The 21,397-nt window shown below is 40.1% G+C and overlaps 1 protein-coding gene across 3 annotated transcripts in view; it reads right to left on the bottom strand.

The window, feature by feature from the left end:
- The window catches only part of LOC134211354 (uncharacterized), a 339,309-nt gene that overhangs the window by 130,981 nt on the left and 186,931 nt on the right, over window positions 1-21,397 (bottom strand). For 2 of the 3 annotated variants that reach the window (XM_062688139.1, XM_062688140.1), the window contains exon 3: window positions 19,421-19,528. In XM_062688139.1, the coding sequence (XP_062544123.1) occupies window positions 19,421-19,528 (108 nt within the window). Of the gene's footprint in view, window positions 1-13,950; window positions 14,189-19,420; window positions 19,529-21,397 lie in introns of those variants that run through there. The other variant, XM_062688141.1, reaches the window with a different exon arrangement.

The following is a 21,397-nucleotide window of genomic DNA, read 5'->3' as shown; positions in this document are numbered from 1 at the left end:
AACTGAGCACAATAATATTAAATCATCTAATCTCACAGGGAAACATCTATCTGCTCGTTAAAATTGAGACATTTGACTTCAACCAACACTAGCGCTGTGTCAATGTCGAACACCAAAGTACCATAAGAGAGGTATCATCATTAATTCCCCCTATGATATACAACTGTCGCTTGTCCACGTGCGCTTCATACATGCCTTGTTACAACTATATGGGAGATTATTCTCTAAAATTAGAACAAATCTCACCTCTGCCGTTTAGTTTCCATTCCACCTCATCGCAGCACGGTAGACGAAGTGCGAAACAAGATGCGATCATATATCATCGCTGCAATAATGCTCGGACCATTTGTTCTAGGAGATTATTCAGCCAGCATACGACATGGTGTTTGATGATGGCGTTGCGTTGCGATGGCATTTGGCGATGATCTGTCACCCCTTTAAAAAGCCATGGATGTTATACTGGATGAAGAGAAATAGTGTGAACGTTTATCATACATTGAGCATGTTTAGGTTATGCCAGCAATAGTTCATGACCAATAAATGAATGGTAAATAGAGTGTTAAATTAAACCAAGTATGGTCAGACAACACATATAATATTTGCTTTCTTGTTATTATGATCGAAGAATTGATTAGCATGTGCATTAGCTTTAGCATTTTAAATTGAAACTAGCTAGAAGAGCAATGTCAGAACTAGTATATCCGCTAAAGATTGTGTTTCTAGTTATCCCTGGAGACAAAAACAAAGCAGTGACCCAGTGACAGTGACCCAGTGGAGTCTGTTCAAGCGCCTGCCGATTTTTACAATCAGCGATGTTTCCATCGAGTTTTTAGAAAAAAAAAGTTTAATCATTTGCAAAATATTTATTTCTATTAAAATACTGTTAATATTTTTGTTTGTTATTCAAAAAAGCTTTGTTTTTCTTTCTGCTTTTTCTTCTTCTTTTACTACTACTTCTTCTTCTTTGTTGGCATCACATCCCCCTTCTGGGACATTGCCACCTCCAGCAGCACATCAAGAGTTATTAACTGCGAGGTTTTTAAGCCAATTGCCATTTTTGCATTCGTATACCATGAAACACAATAAAACTTTATGCCCAGGGAAGTCGAGACCGACACCGGGAATCGAACCCAACCATTCTCAGCATGGTCTTGCTCAGTAGCCGTGCGTCCTACCGGTAGGCAAAGGAGGGACCCTGTTCTCCAAATTTCAGTTATTGGAAAAAGAGTACACTACGGATCAAACACCACATTTTTTTCGAAGGTTACATAACAAGAAAGATTACGAGCAAGATTTTGGTCTTCTTTAAATTATTACCCTTATGTAGTTTCTAAAATTAATTATTCGTGTCACATTTGTATGCCTTAGCACACAAAGCAAAGGGGAATTTCCTTGATCCCATCTGTTAATGTCATGGTTTAAATTTTGTATGCGAACAAACAAGTACCGTCATTGTTCAAGCAATAAGAACGGCATCATTCAATTCCGACGCTGTCGTCAGCTGTTGATTCATACAGTCTTGATCCGCAGAATGCGGTCCTCTGATTGGATAAGAGATGTACGTAAAAGGTGTCCACAGTTAAATTGGATCACTTTCAAATGTTGAACAAAAAATGGCTTAAAGGACTCAGCGTTATTAATACTGAATGAATTTCATTGGGAATTTTCCAGCTATTTCGAAATTATATTCGAAGGAACATCCAGTGCGCATGAAAATTTTGCACACTTGCCCCAACAGTCCTCATCGTACGAAAAGATTCAATTTCGTAATAATTACCCTAAAAACACAAGAGTTGCGGCCGATCTAAAGATGCTAGACTAGGCATGACTAGACAATTAGACATGAAGGCATGAGTTTCGGAAGCAGCCAAAATTCGTTACTAAAAGCATACAATGATGAACCTCTCGCGTCAAAATTTTTTTTAAATCTTTATAAAGGCTTGCGTCAACATCTTTAATTATGATTAATAACACTAACGTCATTAATTTCGATTATTTGACTCATTGAAGCTTAATGACATGTACCGAACAGGATCGGCAGTTGAAATGAATTGGGTTTTACTTTCGGTGGTAACTGATAATATTGCATTTTTGGAAACTTTGCGTAAAGAAGTTTCTATAGCAATATTCGCTGAAATCGTTAAACTATTAAGATAAACGAAATAATATTTGTTATTGTTGAATCGATTCGTTGAAGCTTAGAAGACTCAAAATTTGATGATGATCTAAACACACCATAGGAGGGGAAGGTTTAACTTAAATTTTGGCAGTTGGCCAGTTCTTCACTGTTCCAAATAGCGTTGGGAGTAATAAGGGCACTGATAGGTGGCCGGACTGGCACATCCTTGATCACTATCGATACGTATTATTTCTTAACCTTGAGACAGGAAATTGATAAAACGATGAGCTGAAATACAGGTGACAAACAAAATAATTTTAATTTTGCAGGACAACAAAATAATTTAAACAACGGCAGGACAAGTTAATAGAATTGAAGGGGAAGGGTTGGCAGAAAGCCATTTGTCCTAATGTCACTAGGACGAACAAACCATTAGGTTGAAACCCATCTGGCCGAAAGTCATTTGGCCGACAGGGTCATTTGGTCGAAAGGATAATTTGGCCGAAAGAGTTATTTGGCCTAACGGGTCCTTTCGCCGAAAGGGTCATTTGGCCGAAAGGATCGTTTGGCTGAAAGCCTTTCGGCTAAACGACCCTTTCGGCCTAATGACTCTTTCGGCTAAATGACCCTTTCGGCCTAATGACTCTTTCGACCAAACGACCCTTTCGACCAAATTCGGCCACACCAAGTGATCGAAGCACATCGATCCGATCGATTCTGCAGGTAGAATAGCTGGATGGTGCGTTTCCCCCCAGCTGAAAAACCAACGTTTACTCTACATATTATACCTTTTTTAATTTTTGACAAAATCACTCGCGGTTTTCGGGAACCTCTTCGCAATAATGTAAAGATTGAAATTGTCACTAATGAGCGGGATTGAATGACTACAGCGCCACCTAGATGTAAAAAAGTGAAAAGTATGCATATTCCCATATATTTAGTCGATTTTCCCCATATAAATTTCTTGCTTGTTGAGCATCCACTTACACTTAACGGATCCGGCTGAAATTTTTACAGTAACTTCTGGGAGCAAAAAACTATATTCTCAGCGGGTATACGTCTCGTAAAAATGATTTTGATTTTTTTTTCATATAAGTGTGTCCACCTTACTGAACATCTGATCCGTCGTTGAACGGCCCTCACGAAAATTTGCCTGATGTTCGCCGACGAAGGACTCCTCAAGCGGTCTCTGTCTATTAATTGGCACACTCTAGTATGTGCCCTTTCTTATAGATTGGGCATATGAGGCCATCCTACCAGCCGACAAGCATTTCTTCACCCTCCCATATTTTCCGGATACAGCTCAGGTCAGGGGCCCGCGGTAAGATGTGCGGCTACAAAGTGACCCCATGCTGAGGAAAGCTGGGAAATTTCCTTGGAATTACGAAATTCAGCAGAATTTCCAGACAACTTCACGTTGAAATTACAGAGATTTTTTTTGAAAATACGATTCAATTTCCCGTAGAAATCTCGTAAAGCTCACTGAAAAAAAATAAAAATAAAACTTCGGGTGGAATTTCCGTAGGATGTCCCGTTGAAATCCAATGATTTTTTTGAATACAATTTTCGAGCGGAAAATAATGATTTGGGAAAAGCAATTTGGCTGAAGGCCACTAGGCCGGAAGTTGCTTTGCTGAATATGTCGTTTGACCGAACATACTGTTTGGCCGAAGCCTATCTATAGGTAGAAGGACAAAAATGTCATTTGGTCGAACAGTTCCTTTGGCTGAAAAAAAAGGTTGGTTTAATAGCTCAATCGGCCGAAATGATCCAATTGATTGGTAGGAAGGGCCATTTGGCCGAATGTTTCGTTTGAGTGAATTGATTATCCTGCAAAAAAAAATCGTTTGGCCGAAAATGTCATTTGGCAGAGAATGCCGTTTGGCTGAAATGGTTGTTGTCCACAAAAGACGGTTTCGGACCAAATGGCTATTTCTGCCAAAAGACCTGTTGGAGCAAAACAGTTTTTCGGTCAAATGGGATTTTCGGTAAAACCATTTTCAGCCTAATAACCGTTTCGAACAAACGTTCAACTCATCCAAATGGTTTTAGGTCAGATAAATCTCGGCTTCATATTTTATTCGGCCAAGTGGCATTCGAATTAATAGCCTTATGACTTCCGGCCAAATGACGGGAACCATTGACAACCCATATGGCCGAAAATGTTATTTATCCAAAATGGACATACGGCCGAATTGGTCATTTTGCCGCAATCGTCGTTTGGTAGAAGCCTTGACATTTTCTGCAAATGGCCTTTTCTTTCAAACGATCATTTTGGCCAAACGGCATATCCGTCATTTTGTATTGTATTGTATTTGTAATTTATTCATCGGACTGTGCTGTCTATATGAAATTGTTGAATCTAGTGGTGGTCAATCATTAAAAACATTACATACGACTCAGCAAACGACAGCGAAATCTGGATGTTGAAATGTGAAAATCAAATTCGTCGGACACTTCGTTGAATCGATGAATCATGGCGACAATGGAACTGTTAGCAGTATAGTTAGTTGCTTGTGGTTCCTCGTGTAGCAGCCCTCGCGCTCAAAGCGTTCGGACAGGCGCGTTTAAACTAATTCTCAACAGCAACTCAGGAGCATCGTATTCGGATGTTAAAATCTTGGCAATAAAAACACACTGAGCAACATTCCTCCGCTTGACTAGAGTATCCAACCTGAGTAGATGACAGTGATTAGCGTAGGGAGGCAAATTCAACGGGTCATTCCATGGAAGGTGGCGCAAAGCATATCTGACGAATCTTCTTTGGACAGATTCGAACCGCTCACTCCATACGGCCTGGTAGGGATTCCAAACAGCAGATGCAAACTCTAGTAAACAAAACGGATCTTGAAACACATTGGAGATTTTGAACATGAACCCAAGCAGGCGATTGGCTCTATCGATGGTATTTGAGAAGTGGCGGGTGTAGGTATAAGCTTTGCATCCAAAATAACTCCTAGGTCTTTTACATGATCAACCCGTTGAAGTGGAGAAGCACCAATACGGTAGGCAAACTGGATAAAATTAGTCGTTTGTCGGAAACTTATGACACAGCACTACGGAATGCTTAGAACCATTATATTCCGAGTACACCAGCCATGGCAGATTTCAAGAAGGTTCTTGTGGTTCATAGCAGTCAGTGAGGCCTCGAACAACTACATACATTTTAAGGTCATCGGCAAACAACAGCAGCATATCTCCATGTCGCAAAATAAAGGTTACATCGTTTATGAAACACGAGAATAGAAATGGTCCAAGGGTGCTATCTTGTGGAACTCCAGAAAGTTTCGAGAATTAGTCTGACGAATTACTTCCAATATTGATCGACATTTGGCGTCCAACCAGATAATTTGTTTGATTTGTTTGAGTCTTCGAAAATATAAAAAAAATCGTACAGACTGGTAACTTAAATATTAATCTTAGATCTAAACACATTTTTCGACATAGTAAAATCAAACAAGTGGTACACATCATTAAAACGTTGACAACGGATTATTTTGTCCATAAAGAGTCCGATGCGCTGCACGACGAAAGAAATCAAATCGCCTGGTTATCCTTTCTTGAGCGTTGAACCGAAGCTTTCCCAAGAGTTCAGAACAGTCGATGTTGCCTTGGAGCAGGTCAAAAATCAGCAAACGTTGGAGAAACTCACGTCGCTGTTGTAGCGTTGGTAAATTAATCAAGGCACATCGTTGTTGGTACGGTGGAAGAAACTCACGTGTGCGCCACGGTAGGTGTCGAAGTGCATATCGTATGAAAACCTTCTGGACTCGTTCCAGACGAGCGATTTGCACGGCGTGATACGGGGCCCAGATAGTAACACCATATTCCAAAATACTTCGAACAAGCGAAACGTATAACGATTTGAGGCAATAAACGTCAGTGAAGGTCCTCGTGTTACGCCTTATCATTCCCAAAATAGCAAACGCTTTGGCGGTAGCAATTGCGATGTGCTCAGAAAATCTTAGCTTGCTATCAAGTGAAATACCCAAGTCCTTGATGACCGCAACTCGTTCCAGAATGATATTCCCCATCGAATATTGAAAATTGATTGGAGAGTGTAAGCGAGAGAAGGTGATCACGTTGCATTTTTTGACGTTTACTTCCATACCAGATAAGATCGGAGCCAGGTGCATAAAGCAGAAGAACAGCCCTTTTTTTTCTAATTTTGCAAGCAGCAGATCATGGCTAACTTTGTCAATACGAGACAAGCCAGCCTTGGGCTGAAAGTCTCGATAATAAAGACATAAAAAAAACTTTGTCAAAAGCAGATTTGAGATCGGTGTAAACAGTTGATTCAAAAGTATTGCTAATGTCGTTACTGTTCGCGTGACTAACATGTAGGTTACTTCGACCTGGCAGCCAAAGTACCGGTACTACAAGTCGGGACCAATTTGCGATTTAGGCGTAACTTATTTTGTAAACAAACATTAATTCATAGATTCCGAAGAATGCAACTGTTTTTCTCAAAAACTAATTCCCTTACCGGATAGAGGAAAGCTCATTCTGGTGGATACATATCGTGGTTTTTTCGGGAAATGCTTGTTAGTGTCAAACCGATGTTGGTGATGAAACAAAACATGCACTACAACATGATGCAAATTATGGCCAATTGAAGCTTGTTGAAGCATAATTTGGCAAAATAATTTAATTGACTACAGCGCCACTAGCGTTCTAGTAGTTATGCTAGTACTGTGTAAACGGCATCTATTTGAATTTTTTACTCATGTTCTCCATGCAGAACGAAGTAAAACTGACAAGATTCGTTTCCACAGAGCGACCAGGAAAGAAAACATGCTGATACGGGCTGATGTAATTCTTGTAGGAAGCGAACATTCTATCGTTCATCAGCGACTCGAACACTTTCGACTCCACTCCGAGTGATGTAATGCCACGGTAGTTTCTCACATCTCGTTTGTCGCCTTTCTGATTCTGCCAAATGGTGTTAAAGAAAACGGCTTTTCGGCCAAATTATCAGTTCGGCCATATGTTTCTTTGGCCACATGAAATTTTCGGCCAAACCGTTTTCAATGAACAACTATAAACGTAAATTTCAGCCATATGCAAATCTTTTTTAATAATTTCCCATAAAATTTCCGAATATTTTTTTACGAGCAGTACAAAGAATTTCTCGTAGATTAATTGGATTATTTGGATAAAAAATTCTTTAAATTTCCAGAAAAAAAAATCCAATCAGTTTCCCGCGAAAATTCATAAATTTCACAAATAAATTAAAAAGAATTTTAGTGAAAATTCCAGAAAAATCCCCATGGAAATTCCGAAAAAATTTCCATTAAATACAAAAACACAATTCCGTGTAAATTTTAATGCATTTCATTTGAAAAATCCGAACGATTTATCGTTGAAATCCAATGTTTTTGCCTTTCTCGTATACAAAGTATACGTAAAGGCTATATGTTCGTTCCAAAACAAACTTTTTATAGGAGGCTCGGAGACCCATAGTGTTATATACCGATCGACTCAGCTCGGCGAATCGAGGTGATGTCTGTGTGTGTGTGTATGTATGAACGCAAAAGTTCGCAAAAAGTCTAGCCCATTTTTCAAGCACTTACCCTTAACCCTTTGCTTGCAAAAAGTTGCATTCGACGCAAAATCCTGTCCCATTGTTTCCTATTGAAAATTGGCCGGATCGGACTATGGGCTCAGAAGTTATGGTCAAAATACTTTTTTTCTTAGACAACATCGAGTGGGAAAGTCTAGCCCATTTTTCAGGCACTTATCCTTAACGGATTAGCTTGCAACATGTTGCATTCGACGCAAAATCCTATCGCATTGTTTCCTATTGAAAATTTGCCGGATCGGACTATGGGCTCAGAAGTTATAGTCAAAATACTTTTTTTTAGACAACAACGAGTGGGAAAGTCTAGTCCATTTTTCAGGCACTTACCCTTAACGGATTTGCTTGCATTCGACGCAGAATCCTGTCCCATTGTTTTCTATTGAAAATTGGCCGGATCGGAGTATGGGCTTGGATTTTGCCGCGGAATTACTGAATAATTTAAAAAATCCGGCGATTTTGCATAGTTTTGGCTGGAGAACACCCACAAGCATAGCTTTTTGTCGGGAGTGTAATCTTCGATTGTGACATTTTGTGTAAGTTTTGATCCGATTGAGTTTTGTTTGTTTTATGGCACCGGTTCCGATTCGAAAGTTAATGCCCAGTTTGCGATACATGTGGATTTAGTGCGAGGAAAATGTGTTTTGCAGCTTCCGCTGGTATGGAATATTTTTATCTCCAGATCACATCAGGATATTACTTATAAGTACAATTTTCAGAGCTTATGCCTTCCAGTGAATAAAAGTGGTACCTAAGAATCAGTGAGCACGGGTGACGGTAAAGTTTCGCTGAATAGCAATAAATCAGTGATTTATCAGCTACACCGGTAGTTGATGACAATGAATAGTGAAGGAGTGTTTTGATGGAAAGCCGCGTTACGGGGATACCGTCGCGCTGTGTGAAATGACGAATTGGTGACGATGCAGCGGAAGAACTAAAAAGTTTGCGGGAGCTGCAATATGGTTTTTAGTTGGGGTGGTTTTTTAAAAAGTATCCAAAATATTACCATTTTAAATAATAAATTGGGCTTTATGATTTTTTTTTTAAAGTTTACGGTTTTCAAAATCCTTTCCTTTGCTTGCCCAGCTGTCGAAACAATTCCTGTAAATTTGAAAATCGCATGCTTCCTGATAATTGAATTTTCCTGATATTCTAAAAAGTTCTATTTCCTTTTGACTTTCATTATAATTATCAAGAACGAAGCCGATCATTTGGTCAGATTCAGATATTAACAGATTTTACTGGGCGTTTAGAGCAGTTTTTTTCTGGAACTATATTTGACAGAGTATTGTAAGAAGTCTAATATTCACTGCGTGAGAACGCTGCTAACTGAATACAGTAAAAATAATAATTTGGTACAGTGGTTTAACTCAGTATCTAGAGGAATTCAAATAATCATTTTTAGTGAGTCTATAGGAAGATATAAATACAGTGAAACAAAATTAACATAACCTTATTGCAAAATCAGCTTCTGTAATGAGTGATTGGTTAATTGGCTAAAGCTCTGCCTTTATGTGACTTATTAATTCCGATTGGAAACAAATGGTGGGTAGGGTCATTTGATATATTTTACTTTCTTTCTCGTTTCAGAGAGCGAACAAGTTTAATAGCTTCGCCCCATCCCAGTACAATCATCAATGGAGTGAAATTAATTTTCTTAGCATGGTCACTCCCAACGTTCGTTCAAACTCATGATTTCATTTACTTATGATGATACTCCTTAAACAATTTCCCTACCAACCATGCAACTCTTTGCCATCTATGAGGGCGTCGCGTCGGTGAGTCGCTGGCCTCTCGTTAAATAGATGTCATATCATCATTTCCCTCCCTTCCCTAGTAACGGAGAAGATGGGCGTGGCCGGCAATGGTAGTTTTCATGTTTTATCATTTTGGACCTCCAAGTGGGTTGCTATTAAATCCCAAATAGTAATCCATGAGCAGTTGGGGTAAGAAAGATAAATAATATACATGACACCTATCAGTTTGCAATCTACGAAATACTCCGTTACAACGCAACGCAACGCAATCTTCCGTAGAAATTCCAAAGTATTTTTTGTGTAAACTTCCAAAAATATTCAACAGAAGCTCAGAAGGAATTTTCCGTGGATATTCCAAACATTTTGCTGTAAAAAAACTAGAACAATTTTCCGTGAAAATTTATAACAGCTTCTCATGTAGAAGCTGTTATAAATTTTCACGTAAAATTGTTCTATTTTTTTACAGCAAAATGTTTGGAAATTTCACGGAAAATTCCATCTGAGCTTCTGTTGAAAATTTTTGGAAGTTTACACAAAAAATACTTTGGAATTCCCACGGAAGATTCAGGGAAAACTCCAAATAATTTTCCATGGGAATTCCATGGAGCTTCCCTTGAAAATTCCAAACAATTTTTTAAGCATCAAAGTAGTTCTCGTGGAAAATCCGAAAATAATTACCAAATAAGTAATTTTGCAAAAAATTAAAAAATTTCTGGGGACGTATCACCCTCGCTGCAAAATTTCAACCAATTTGGTTGCTGCAACTCAAATATGACTAAATTTGGTTGTATATAGATTACAGAAACTGATGTACTACTACATGTGTGCTGCTCGGGCAGTTTTTTTTCCGACAATTTCAAAATATTTCCCTGTTAGGCCCTGAATGTAATGGAACTGAACGGCGCCCGTAACGGCAGGATTTGTTATAAATCTCGGTTAACTTTTCAAAAGGGCCTAAGTAACATTTTTTTTTCATGAAATAATTTGAGTACTGCAATCGAAAGCTTTCATGATTTTCTGTTGATTACGCTATTCAAATTAACTCATGAAAAAAATGTTACTTAGGTCCTTTTGAAAAGTTAGACGAGAAATCTTCTGTCAAATCCTGCCGTTCCGTTCCACTGCGGTCGAGGCTGTAATGCCCCGAAAAAATGCAGAAAAAAAACCTTTTTTTAACCCACGTAATAAAAAAACCCAACTTAATTCACCGAGTAGTGATACTGCCTTTCTCGCATTTAGCCAAGACACCAACCTTATATGGTGGTAATATGGGTCGATGTACCATTTTCTTTATAACTTTTAAGCGCAACGGTCGATCGTTATGAAATTCAATAGTGATCAACTAGAGTTTGTAGCCCGTCGAATGCAACCTATTGCGAGGAAATTGGTTAAAAATTACTATACGAAAAGTTGGCTAATGTTTTTTGGTTTTCATGTGCACACACACACACACATACACACGGACAGACAGACATTTGTTCAGCTCGTCGAGCTGAGTCGATTGGTATATAACACTATGGGTCTTCAAGGCTTCTATAAAAAGTTCGTTTTCGGAGTGAAATGATAGCCTTTCGGTACAACTTTGTTGTACGAGAAAGGCAAAAATTCCACCAAAATTGCCGATTCACGCCGCCGCCGCCGGCTAAAATTCTGACGAACGCCACCGCCGCCGATTTTTGGACCACCTCTTATCCTACGCCTTTGCTTGCAAGGCTACTGAAGTCCTTGTTTCTCATCAAAGTAGTAAAAATTTCAAACATGCGAACAAGAAACTCAAAATAATAAATTTGACATTCAAGGTACCGATCAAACTTTGTATGAAAAATACGGGTCACTATGGTTGATAATGTTGATCGCAATGGAATAACAACGCTTCTATCCTTTCAATACTTATGGTTCTGCTGTCTGAGTAATGTGGACGACTAATAGTTATAACCAATGCCAAATACCACAGTCATGTCGTCCTACTTAACCGTGCTACAGGTTACTCGACAGTATTCCTGTATATTAGTCATCAGGGTGAAGCAAATTACCCGAAAACAGCTGGTGTATCAATTAACAAAATTGCTTACTAAACATTGTCACGCGTAACGATCTTCACCGTCGTGTCGTACGAGCCTGAAATAGTCTCAGCTTCATAAAAACCGGTTAGGAAGTTATTTTTATTACACCACCTATACAATACAAGAATGAAAAAAATACTGACATGGTGACCGGTACCTTCTGTTGTCACCTTCAGGTTATTTAAAAGCAAAGAATGGTGCGTGATCGTGTAAGCTTCCTTATAGAAGAACTGTGTCGTATCTAAGATATGGATTAGCTAATTTGAATTGAAGTTCTTTATAACGTTTTATTTAATTTTATCACATTGAATCTTTTTAATTCACAAGGAGTTTTGGTCTTTAGCGCAATGGCTGAGATATTAATTTGAATCGGAATGGCGTCAATAATGTTGGAAACTAAAATAAATATGATCACTTAATAGCTTCAGTTACGCAAATTCAGAAATGTGGACTCAGCCGTTTCTCGATGGGTTTTCAATTTATTTCACCCATTCCATTCGACATTGCTGAATAGTTTAGAAATCGGTTATCCAGTCAATTCCGTTTGTACATCGAGCAACATGAGGACTTGGATTTAATCCTCAGTTAAAACAATATTACACGGTGAGTGGACGCAACGATGGTTTCTACAGTTCTTTTGTGGTAAATTGATTGATCATTGTAAGCAGCAAGTGAAATTTTCTCGCAGGATTCGAACTATCGTTTGACTGATGTTAGTGGTTGTGAAGGCAAATTATTAAAAGCAAACTCTTTTCATTTTAGCAAATATTTTACACTAGAGAGAATTGATTTGTCAGTAATTTTGTCAAAAGAATTGAAAAATATTCGATCGCAAGGTGGAGTTGGTGGTAGTCGCTGCGAAATACCTTCAGCACCAGTGGCAGTCATCGTCGATAGTAGCTGCAGAAAATGTGTTCGTCACGGTAAGTTTGAAGTCTCTAGCGGTATTTCATCAAGCGACTATCGTTTGTTTCAGTATCACTCAAGTAAAAATAACTCGCGATATACAGACTATCACTTTTGTTGGTTTGGTTTTGATGATGGCATTATTGAAAATAAATCGAACCATTTTAGGATTAGCATTTTACACTGAACAACATTTATTTGAGAAGAATTTTCTCCAAAGTGCAAAACAGAACCACACGATGGCTACCAAAAAGTATAATTCGCAACGATGGAGTCGGTAACAATTTGGCGTTAAAACATTGAGTGGTTGTCATCGGAGGCAATAGTACGTAAGTTAAATTTCCTCGCAAGGCTCTACTTATTATTTAGTTGCTGTTAGTAATTCAAAATTATCCAATGCATTATCTAAAATAAATTGATCCCATTAAAGATGATATATTCACAGATAGTTATTTGAAAGTTATAAATTAATGAATTTTGAAAAATGTAGAAATATCAATGTACTTAGTAGAGTTACCCAAACTATAATTACTTCTTCTTCTTCTTCATTGGCATTACACCCCCACTGGGATATTGCCGCCTTGCAGCGGCAATAGTGCTTAAGTACTTAAGCACTTCCACAGTTATTAACTGCAAGGTTTCTAAGCCAAGTTACCATTTTTGCATTCGTAAATCATGAGGCTAACACGGTGATACTTTTATGCCCCGAGACAATTAAATTGTGTAAATATACATAACTAATGTTGTTATAATTTTGATATGAAATAAAACTGGCCGAAGACACATTCTTATCGAAATATCTAATTATAACACACGTGTTGTTTTAAATAACATGCATTGATAGAATTGAGTTATAATTTTGTTATGCATTGCTGATCGGGTACATACAGTAAAGACCTTTGCATACAACCCGATCGGCTCACACCTTCGAGTTTATCTTAGGCGATTATTTGGTTCCATACCCAGTGTAATCGAGTCAGTGAAAAGAAATGAAATGTGGCAAATATTGTTTGAAATTAGTTTTCCATTCATACTAATTAAGCCAGCCGTTCTTTATTTGGGGTACATTTGCTTCTGGCTGATTCCAATGGGAATGGCATTTCATCTTTTAACAGTGCCACCTCACGACTAGGGCTCATGTGTAAGAAGTACAATATCGGTAAAATCTCAATACCGGCTGAACGTTAACTCCCAGAAGGTAAAATGTCTAAAAATCTAGGCCAAAAACGCAAATCAATAATAACCTGTCGATGGCAGGCGACCATAGTTTGGTTAATATTTTTTTAAATCTAGAATTTATGACATACTAAAATCAGCGTCATACTTCAGCCAGAAATACACTCGATCAATCATTTTAGTATGAAAAATGATTGTTTCTTCTTGTTTTCAGTTTTAGAAGTTTTACACACTTCCCCACATTTAAAACGTCACGTACAGACAGCACAGCCATTCTAATCCTGATTTATCTTCTTTTTGACTTTTGATGCCAAAACAACCGCACTGATTTATTACTTTGGCAAACTTTACCTATTAACGGATGACGAAAATTACCGCGTCCTCTGCTTCCGTTCCACATCTGAAACCAAGTTCTTAACTACTGACACCACGTCACCAAACAAACTAACGCCGGCAGCCGTACCTTAGTCTCGGCTTACAGCAAGTTCAAAGGAACACGCGCTGCGACAGACAAAAAATATATATGAAAAGAAACCTCACTATCGATCAAACTTGATGGTATTTTGTCCGCCAGGGTGTCTCCCGAGTGGCTCGTCGGAAGCCGGCCATGCACTGACGAATTATAAAGTGAGACTTGATACCGTTTACTCGGCGGACGGCTCTATTTCTATCTCTCAAGACAAGTGTGGGAGTGAGTCGTATCGCCATGAGGCATTTCCTCTGGGACACTGTAATAAAGAAAGGTAATTTTCCTTTCGCTTTTCTTGCTCTCGTGTGGGGATTCCACTCTAGTGTGTATGGGGGAAGAAATGATCCAATACGTACAGGTACAGTCATTCGGTGTTTGTGTACATTATTCTAGAAAATCAAAAGTAAAAATGTCCAATTATATAAGTATTCAAATATTTATATTTCGATTATTTCTTGATATTTTCGGTTTCGGCACGTTTTGTAATATTTCTGAAGAACTCTTATCATTACGTGAAAAATGAAGATGTTTTTTTTAATTTATTGATTTTGAGAAAGTTTTCTTTGTCAAAAGGGCGCATGATAGTTCACTTTACCCCGTTCATTGGCCCACACTCGATATCCTTATGCGGGTGAAACGATATTAGTTGGCTAAACGGTGCTACTGAGTTTTCTCACGCACGTATTGTTTGTCTGTTTTCGCCACGTTATTTGTACCTTCCGCTTTGGTTTTAATGACATGTTACTTCCGCAATTATCTTCATTTATTGTTTGCTGTTTTGTTGTCATTGATAAAGGTTTATTCAGAAGGATATAAGTATGCAGCAGTTGCAAATCTATATACATAAAAATGAATTTCTGTCTGTCTGACCATTATAGACTCGGAAATTACGGAGCAGATCGGCGTGAAATTTTGATTTTGTATACAAGGGCTGGGAAAGGTTCTAAAGATGGTTCAAGTTCCCCCTCTGGAAAATGGGGGCTTTCATAGACATGAAACATAATTTTCTACATTACTTAGAAACTTATCAAGCAAATGAATCCGAATTTGGCATGGGGAGGTTTTTGAAGACAAGAACTGACAGGGAAGGGGAATTTGCTCCTCTCCGGTTGTGTAAATCTGATCGAGCCTCTGTTCTCCATGTTAGGAGCGGCTCACAATAGCGTCTGTTCCCGAGCGGGGAGGCTGATCATCGTTCGAGTGCCAGCGAGAGACTGTAAACAAAACTGTGCACATCATGTTGTATCGTGTCAGCATCGAGAAAGCAGCCCCTACAACGCGATGTAGGTAGCGCAACCCTGATAAGGTAGCCTACCGAAGATTCTCAGATTCAGTTACCAAGAAAGGCAAAAGCAGAACGAGGAGTTGGCTTCCTGGTGATCAGGAAGCAGGTGAAGCGTATTATCCAGTGGAAGCCGGTAAGCGACCGCATTTGCGTGTTGAGAATGAAGGGCAAATTCATCAACTATAGCCTGATCAGTATTGATGCCCCAACGAACGATAAGCCTGATGACGTGAAGAATGAGTTCTATGAGAGCCTTGATAAGGCCTACGGAGAGTGCCCAACACACGATGTCAAGATTGTCATCGGGGATGCAATCAGAAGAGAAAGTTGCTTTCGCCCTGTCATTGGTACGGAAAACCTTAACTCCGCTCCCAAAGATAATGGTCGTGACTTGTAACCTTTGCTGCTGCTAGAGGGATGACAATTAGCAATTAACTTACTTTCGCATGTGAGAATATCCGCAAACACATCTGGCAACATCCGAGTGGAGATACTTGCTCACAGATAGACCACGTGCTGATCAACGGACGACATTTTTCGGATGTTACAGATACATATAAGGTCCTTCCGAACATCGACTCTGATCACTATCTTGTAGCTGCAAACAATCGGGCGCCACGAATTCACGAAACAACAGGGCGATGCGTTTCAACATCCAACGCTTGTTAGTTGAAGGAGTTGCTGAACAGTACCACTAGAAGCTGGACGAGCGGATAGGTTATGCTACCGGATCTGGCGACGTCAACAGATTGTGGGAAAATATCCACGAAGCTGTGACTACAACAGCGCAGGAAGTGCTAGGCACTGCACAGCGACGCCAACGAAATGGTTGGTTTGATGAGGAGTGCCAGCGAGTGGCGGACGTGAAAAATGCTGCTAGAAGTCGAATGCTAGTGGCTCGTACCTGTTCCAACAGAGAGCGGTGCAGTGCAGTGAGGGCAGAAGAGAAACGAATCCACCGCAGAAAAAAGGTAACACGAAGAGAGTGTGATAGCAGAAGCGCAAGAGAACATGGAAGGCCACGAACACGCTGGCTGCACGCGGTGGAATCGCACCTGGCTGGGGACCCTGAACGTTCGGGGAAACTGGAGGAACATCGTCCAAGACCGACAAAATAATCGCATTGTAGAAGTTGCGATCTACAAATATCAAATTCAGATTAAAAAACCCAGATTAATCCACCTAGCGGTGATGGCGCCTTTCTCGCGTAAAAAGGTAATAAATGTAGCCTTTACGCTTACACCTCGATGATGTACAAGAAAGGCAAAACAGTTACACCGTCTAATGTTATGATAGAAAATTTACACTAGTAGACGACAGATGGCGCTGCCAAAAGTTTCTCGAATTTCCTATGTTTGAATTTTGACTTTCGGACAATTTAGTACTATGTACATAGTACTATGAAACTGAACGAAGAGCATACTTACGCCTAAATGCGTACAACACGAGCATCTTTATAGTACGATGAAACTCTTAATGGGAAGCCACGGATAAAATATTCATAGATGCAAGGCATTTTTCATAACACATTATTGTTCTATGTGACTATGTCTCATCACTATTTTAATATTATCTATTTTTTGCAATTTGCAATTATTATGAAATTCAATAGTGATCAACAGCGTTTTAGTCTCTGTCGGATGCAACTTGTTGCAAGAAAATCGATTAAGAATTTCTATGTGAAAATTTGGCTAATGTTTTTTATGGCATTTTGTGCACACACACGCACACACATACACACACACACGCACACACGGACAGACAGACATTTGTTCAGCTCATCGAGCTGAGTCGAATGGTATATAACACTATGGGTCTCCGGGACTTCTATCAAAAGTTCGATTTTGGAGTGAAATGATAGCCTTTCGGTACAACTTAGTTGTACGAGAAAGGCAAAACAAACAAACAAATAAACTGATTTTAAAAAAATAGACACACACTCACACACCTTCAAACGCACATACAGACATCACCTCAATTCGTCGAGTTGAGTCAAAAAGTTCTATCAAAAGTTCGGGTTTGGATTGATTCTGTATAGCCTTTACGTATACGAGAAAGACAAAACGCAGCCCACATAATTGCGCAAACTCCATTCATACTTAAAATTGAGTAGCTCAATATCACTTATTAAACTATAAAAGTACACATGTTTCATCTCCATTTTTGCACCTTGTGCACATACCTTGCACGCACGACTCATTATAAACAGGGAAACACCCACCTTAATGACAATTCTTTATAGTTAGCTACAAATATGAGTCCCATGAATAAAAACATTGATGGATCGCTTTCATTTAACACGTTGACAGAACATATTTCTACTTCAAAACAACCCGGTGCCAGTGGTGGTGGTGGTAACAAAACGTGAAACCTCCAAACCCACATCCGGTTCCATTGCTTTCCGTTCACACCAGGAGTTCCGTAATTTCATACATTGCCTCCCATTAAAGTGCTATTAATTTTATTTAATGGAAATGGAGAAGGAACGATCCATGCATAAAAATTGCCATAAATTAAAACCGAGGGCAGAAAAGCAGAACCGGAAATGTACGCTATTAGTTATTAGATGACGCTGGCCGAAGACGGCCAGTCAAGGGGGAAAACAACGACAACCAGCTGGCTGGTGCGGCGCGGCGGTTCGGTTGCTTTCCTGATGGAATAGCAAGCAAGTCCTTCGCGTGCGTCCGTAATGACTGACAAGCTCTGCCCTGTGGGTGTCTGTATGCGTAAATGTGTTCTTGTGCCGTTTAGATGGGGATAAGGGGTGCCAAGATCGCGTGACCCGTTGCGAAAACAAATTGGGCCTAGACGACCGGGACGGGGTTCTTTCACTATCTGGCTTCTGGCTATCTGCTGTACATATTCTTCTTGTTCGTTATCATTCAGGATGTGGTACAGGTTGAACTCGATTTTAGGATCTATGCTCAGAACTTTGGCGGCGTACTAGATACAACTGCCAGAAAATATTACGAATTATAATTTACAATGTTTGAGAAACGTTCTGTCAACTTCAACGGTTTACAAGCTACGACCGTTCAATTAAATTTATTCGAGGTTTTTATCTGTTATTCAGCTGATAAATGACTCAAACGATTTTAGTAGTTGAGTTTAGCTTCCGTTATCCCATTGGCCTTATCCTGTCAACTATTCATGTAGAATAAGGAACTAGCGCAGGTGTGTGAAAATGCATGAGAGACGATTCAAATGAAGGTTCGAAACCATGTTGAATACATCCTTCTCATACATTCATAATGCTTTCTTGCAATAAGGCATTGGTTTTGCGATGTATGATTTATTACGTCCATCTGAATAGAGGAAGCTGTTTAGAATGAACTTGTTCAAAATCCTTAGTTCCAGAAGCTTTGGCATCAGCCCTTCAAATGATTACAATCCTTTGGAACTTGCAAAATAGATTTCTGGCCGAATTACGGCAAAAGTTCCTTTCAAATTCAATAACCGAGAATCCTTTGAATGGAAAAGGACGGTAAAATCGAGGTTTATCTGTATTGCGTATATCCGATGGCTTCGCACAAGGTTCTTCCCCCAACTACTGACGGAATGACTTCCTAACCCCTAATCCAGTGCGAGTGGCACAGCGTGGTGCCGAGACGGAAGCCACTCTCCCGGGTCTGATGGAATGGAAAATAATTTATGAATGACATGACAGCGAAAGTTTTCCAGTTTCGCCCAGTTTTTATTTTTCCGTTTTGCTTCTACGCTTCCAGTTCGTATGGCACGAACTTCCCACATGATTGATGAGCAAAGGTCCGACGAATGATTCGCCGCGTGCTTTTGCGTGACATGATGTATCTCTATTTTTGGGTGTTTTGAAGTTTGTTCTACATATAAAATTCACTAATTGTGCATCACTCTTCTGGTTAGGCCTGGGCGCCCACGGTGCTTGCAGTGTCAGTGCAGCGCGGGAGCTTATTTATGGTTGTTTAATAGCACTATCCGCCCGGCGAATGCATGGGCTGTATTAATACGCGTTCTGAGTGATGGACGTTTGTTGAACAGTTTTCTGTATTTTTTTTACTGTTTTTGATTTTATATTGATTAAAACTTACCTAATGTTTGGCTAAGGACTGTTCGCCCGTCTTCACCGTGGCAAGCATTGCGTGCATCGAAGGGGTTTGTAAACTGTACGAAGGCGTAGCCCTTGTGCATTGATATTCCTGAAAGGGAAAGTGAGTAGTTTATTTAGTTCAGTAATGTTAATATATGGTCGAAAACGTGGTTTAAAAAAAGATGTAGTAAAGACATTTTACAAGATTCTACGGAAATATTCGTGAAGGTGTATGCGTATTAAAAACACCCAAACTTTAAAGCACCATCGATCAATGAACGTCATGATTGAGAGACCTCCCTTGCATCCATATGTGCATCGTTGCATACGGATCAATCCGTCAAAGCCAGAAGGAAGGCTCTTCCTTCAAGCGCTCAGGAGGCTTCTCCTTGGAAACCCGAATATGATAAGTGCCTTGAAGGTTTACAAGCAAAACACTATGAATGTCGTGTGATCTCCCAAGGCTCCAAAGGGAGATTTCCTGGACTCTGTTAACCCGGCGCAATCTGCTGCCGATCTATGCGGGAAGCCAACACGCTAAGTAGCGAGCGCAGATCTTCCCCTATCCCCCTATGACCGCACTGTCTTCGAGAGGTGGAAAATGCACTAGGGAAATACGTTTGCAGCACTTGTATCGGTAAGTGGCTATCCGGTCTCGCCGGACTTACCCAGTCAAGTTTTTCCCGACGTTTTTATCAAAGATCGTCGAGACGTTGTTGAATCATAGGCTGCAGAAAAAACTTGATACCGATGGTAGATTTGGCTTTCATAGACACGCATTCCACCCGGGTTGGTATTGGATGGGGTCAGCTCGTAATTTGTTGGGCTAGCAAATGTACTCTAAAATCCCTTCGACGAAGAGAAACACGGCGATTTGGCCGAATGAAGCAAAGGATTTCTACCGCACATGGCCTGGAAGAATGAGGTTTCTCTGGGAACATATTAGCTTTTGTACACAGTTTCTTCTTCCGCCGGTATTTGCGGGTTTTCGTTGGTAACCCCGGCTCTATGACCTACTCATAGGAAACTGGTGTCTTGCAGGGTTAATTCTAAGCGGGTGACATCCGGCGCAAACGCGTATCCCTACCTAAACAGTGGTTAGTGCGGATTATCGTTGGACCTCGTCGTTCGGCTTCACCATTTCGGCCAGAAAAAGCGTTCACCGGCATGTATTTAACAGAAGGCACCGTCGTCTGGCCCCAGCCTTGAAATTGATGGACAGTCGACTCAAAACCAAAAGCTTGTAATGTTCATCGGTTTCCCCATTGAACTCTTTCATGCATCACTTCAGCGCGGTTGAGGTCGACTGTAGATCGAGGATTAACTCATAAAAACCCTAACCAAACCACATATGACTTATAACAGGGCCACCCAGTTCCGGATAGGCCAAGCTCTAATCTACAGCTGAATACTGTGCGGACTGGATCTGACTTGTGTCTAACCCTCCGGGAACTCGTCAGCATACTATCTCCGCTTTTTAATCAGTACCTCCGTATAGCTTCCGGACTTCTTCCTTCCACACTCGCTGAGGTCGCCTGTGCAGAGGTAGGTGTCCTCTCATTCTGCCATCATGTGCAGACACCCATTTGACATAAAGCTGCCGTATTTGCTTCCCCGATATCCGTTCTTCTTGTCCAAGGAGACCAAATTCTGCACACAATGACCACAATGAACTGCACACAATGATCGCAATGCGAGAGGACAACTCGGGAGCCCTGCGAAAATCGATTGCAGAGCTGCTCAACAAAGACTACAGCAACTATGGGCACCGCTATACCAACGCGACTGTCTCAGGACAAGTAGTGAACTTAGGCGTCAACGGAAACAATTTTGGCAGTGCCATATGCATTCCCTCCGATAAACCAATCCGAACAATTCGAGGATCCAGGCCGCATTCGAGCATCCAGACCATCCTTGCGTGCCATCTTCAGTCCATCACATTCGCCTGGATCACAGAGCACTGTGTACATGTGGACGT

The sequence above is a fragment of the Armigeres subalbatus genome, chromosome 2, assembly GCF_024139115.2.
Source record: "Armigeres subalbatus isolate Guangzhou_Male chromosome 2, GZ_Asu_2, whole genome shotgun sequence".
In the NCBI taxonomy this organism is placed as follows: domain Eukaryota; kingdom Metazoa; phylum Arthropoda; class Insecta; order Diptera; family Culicidae; genus Armigeres; species Armigeres subalbatus.
Note: the sequence above shows the minus strand (reverse complement) of the source record. Positions and strands in the feature narration are given on the sequence as shown.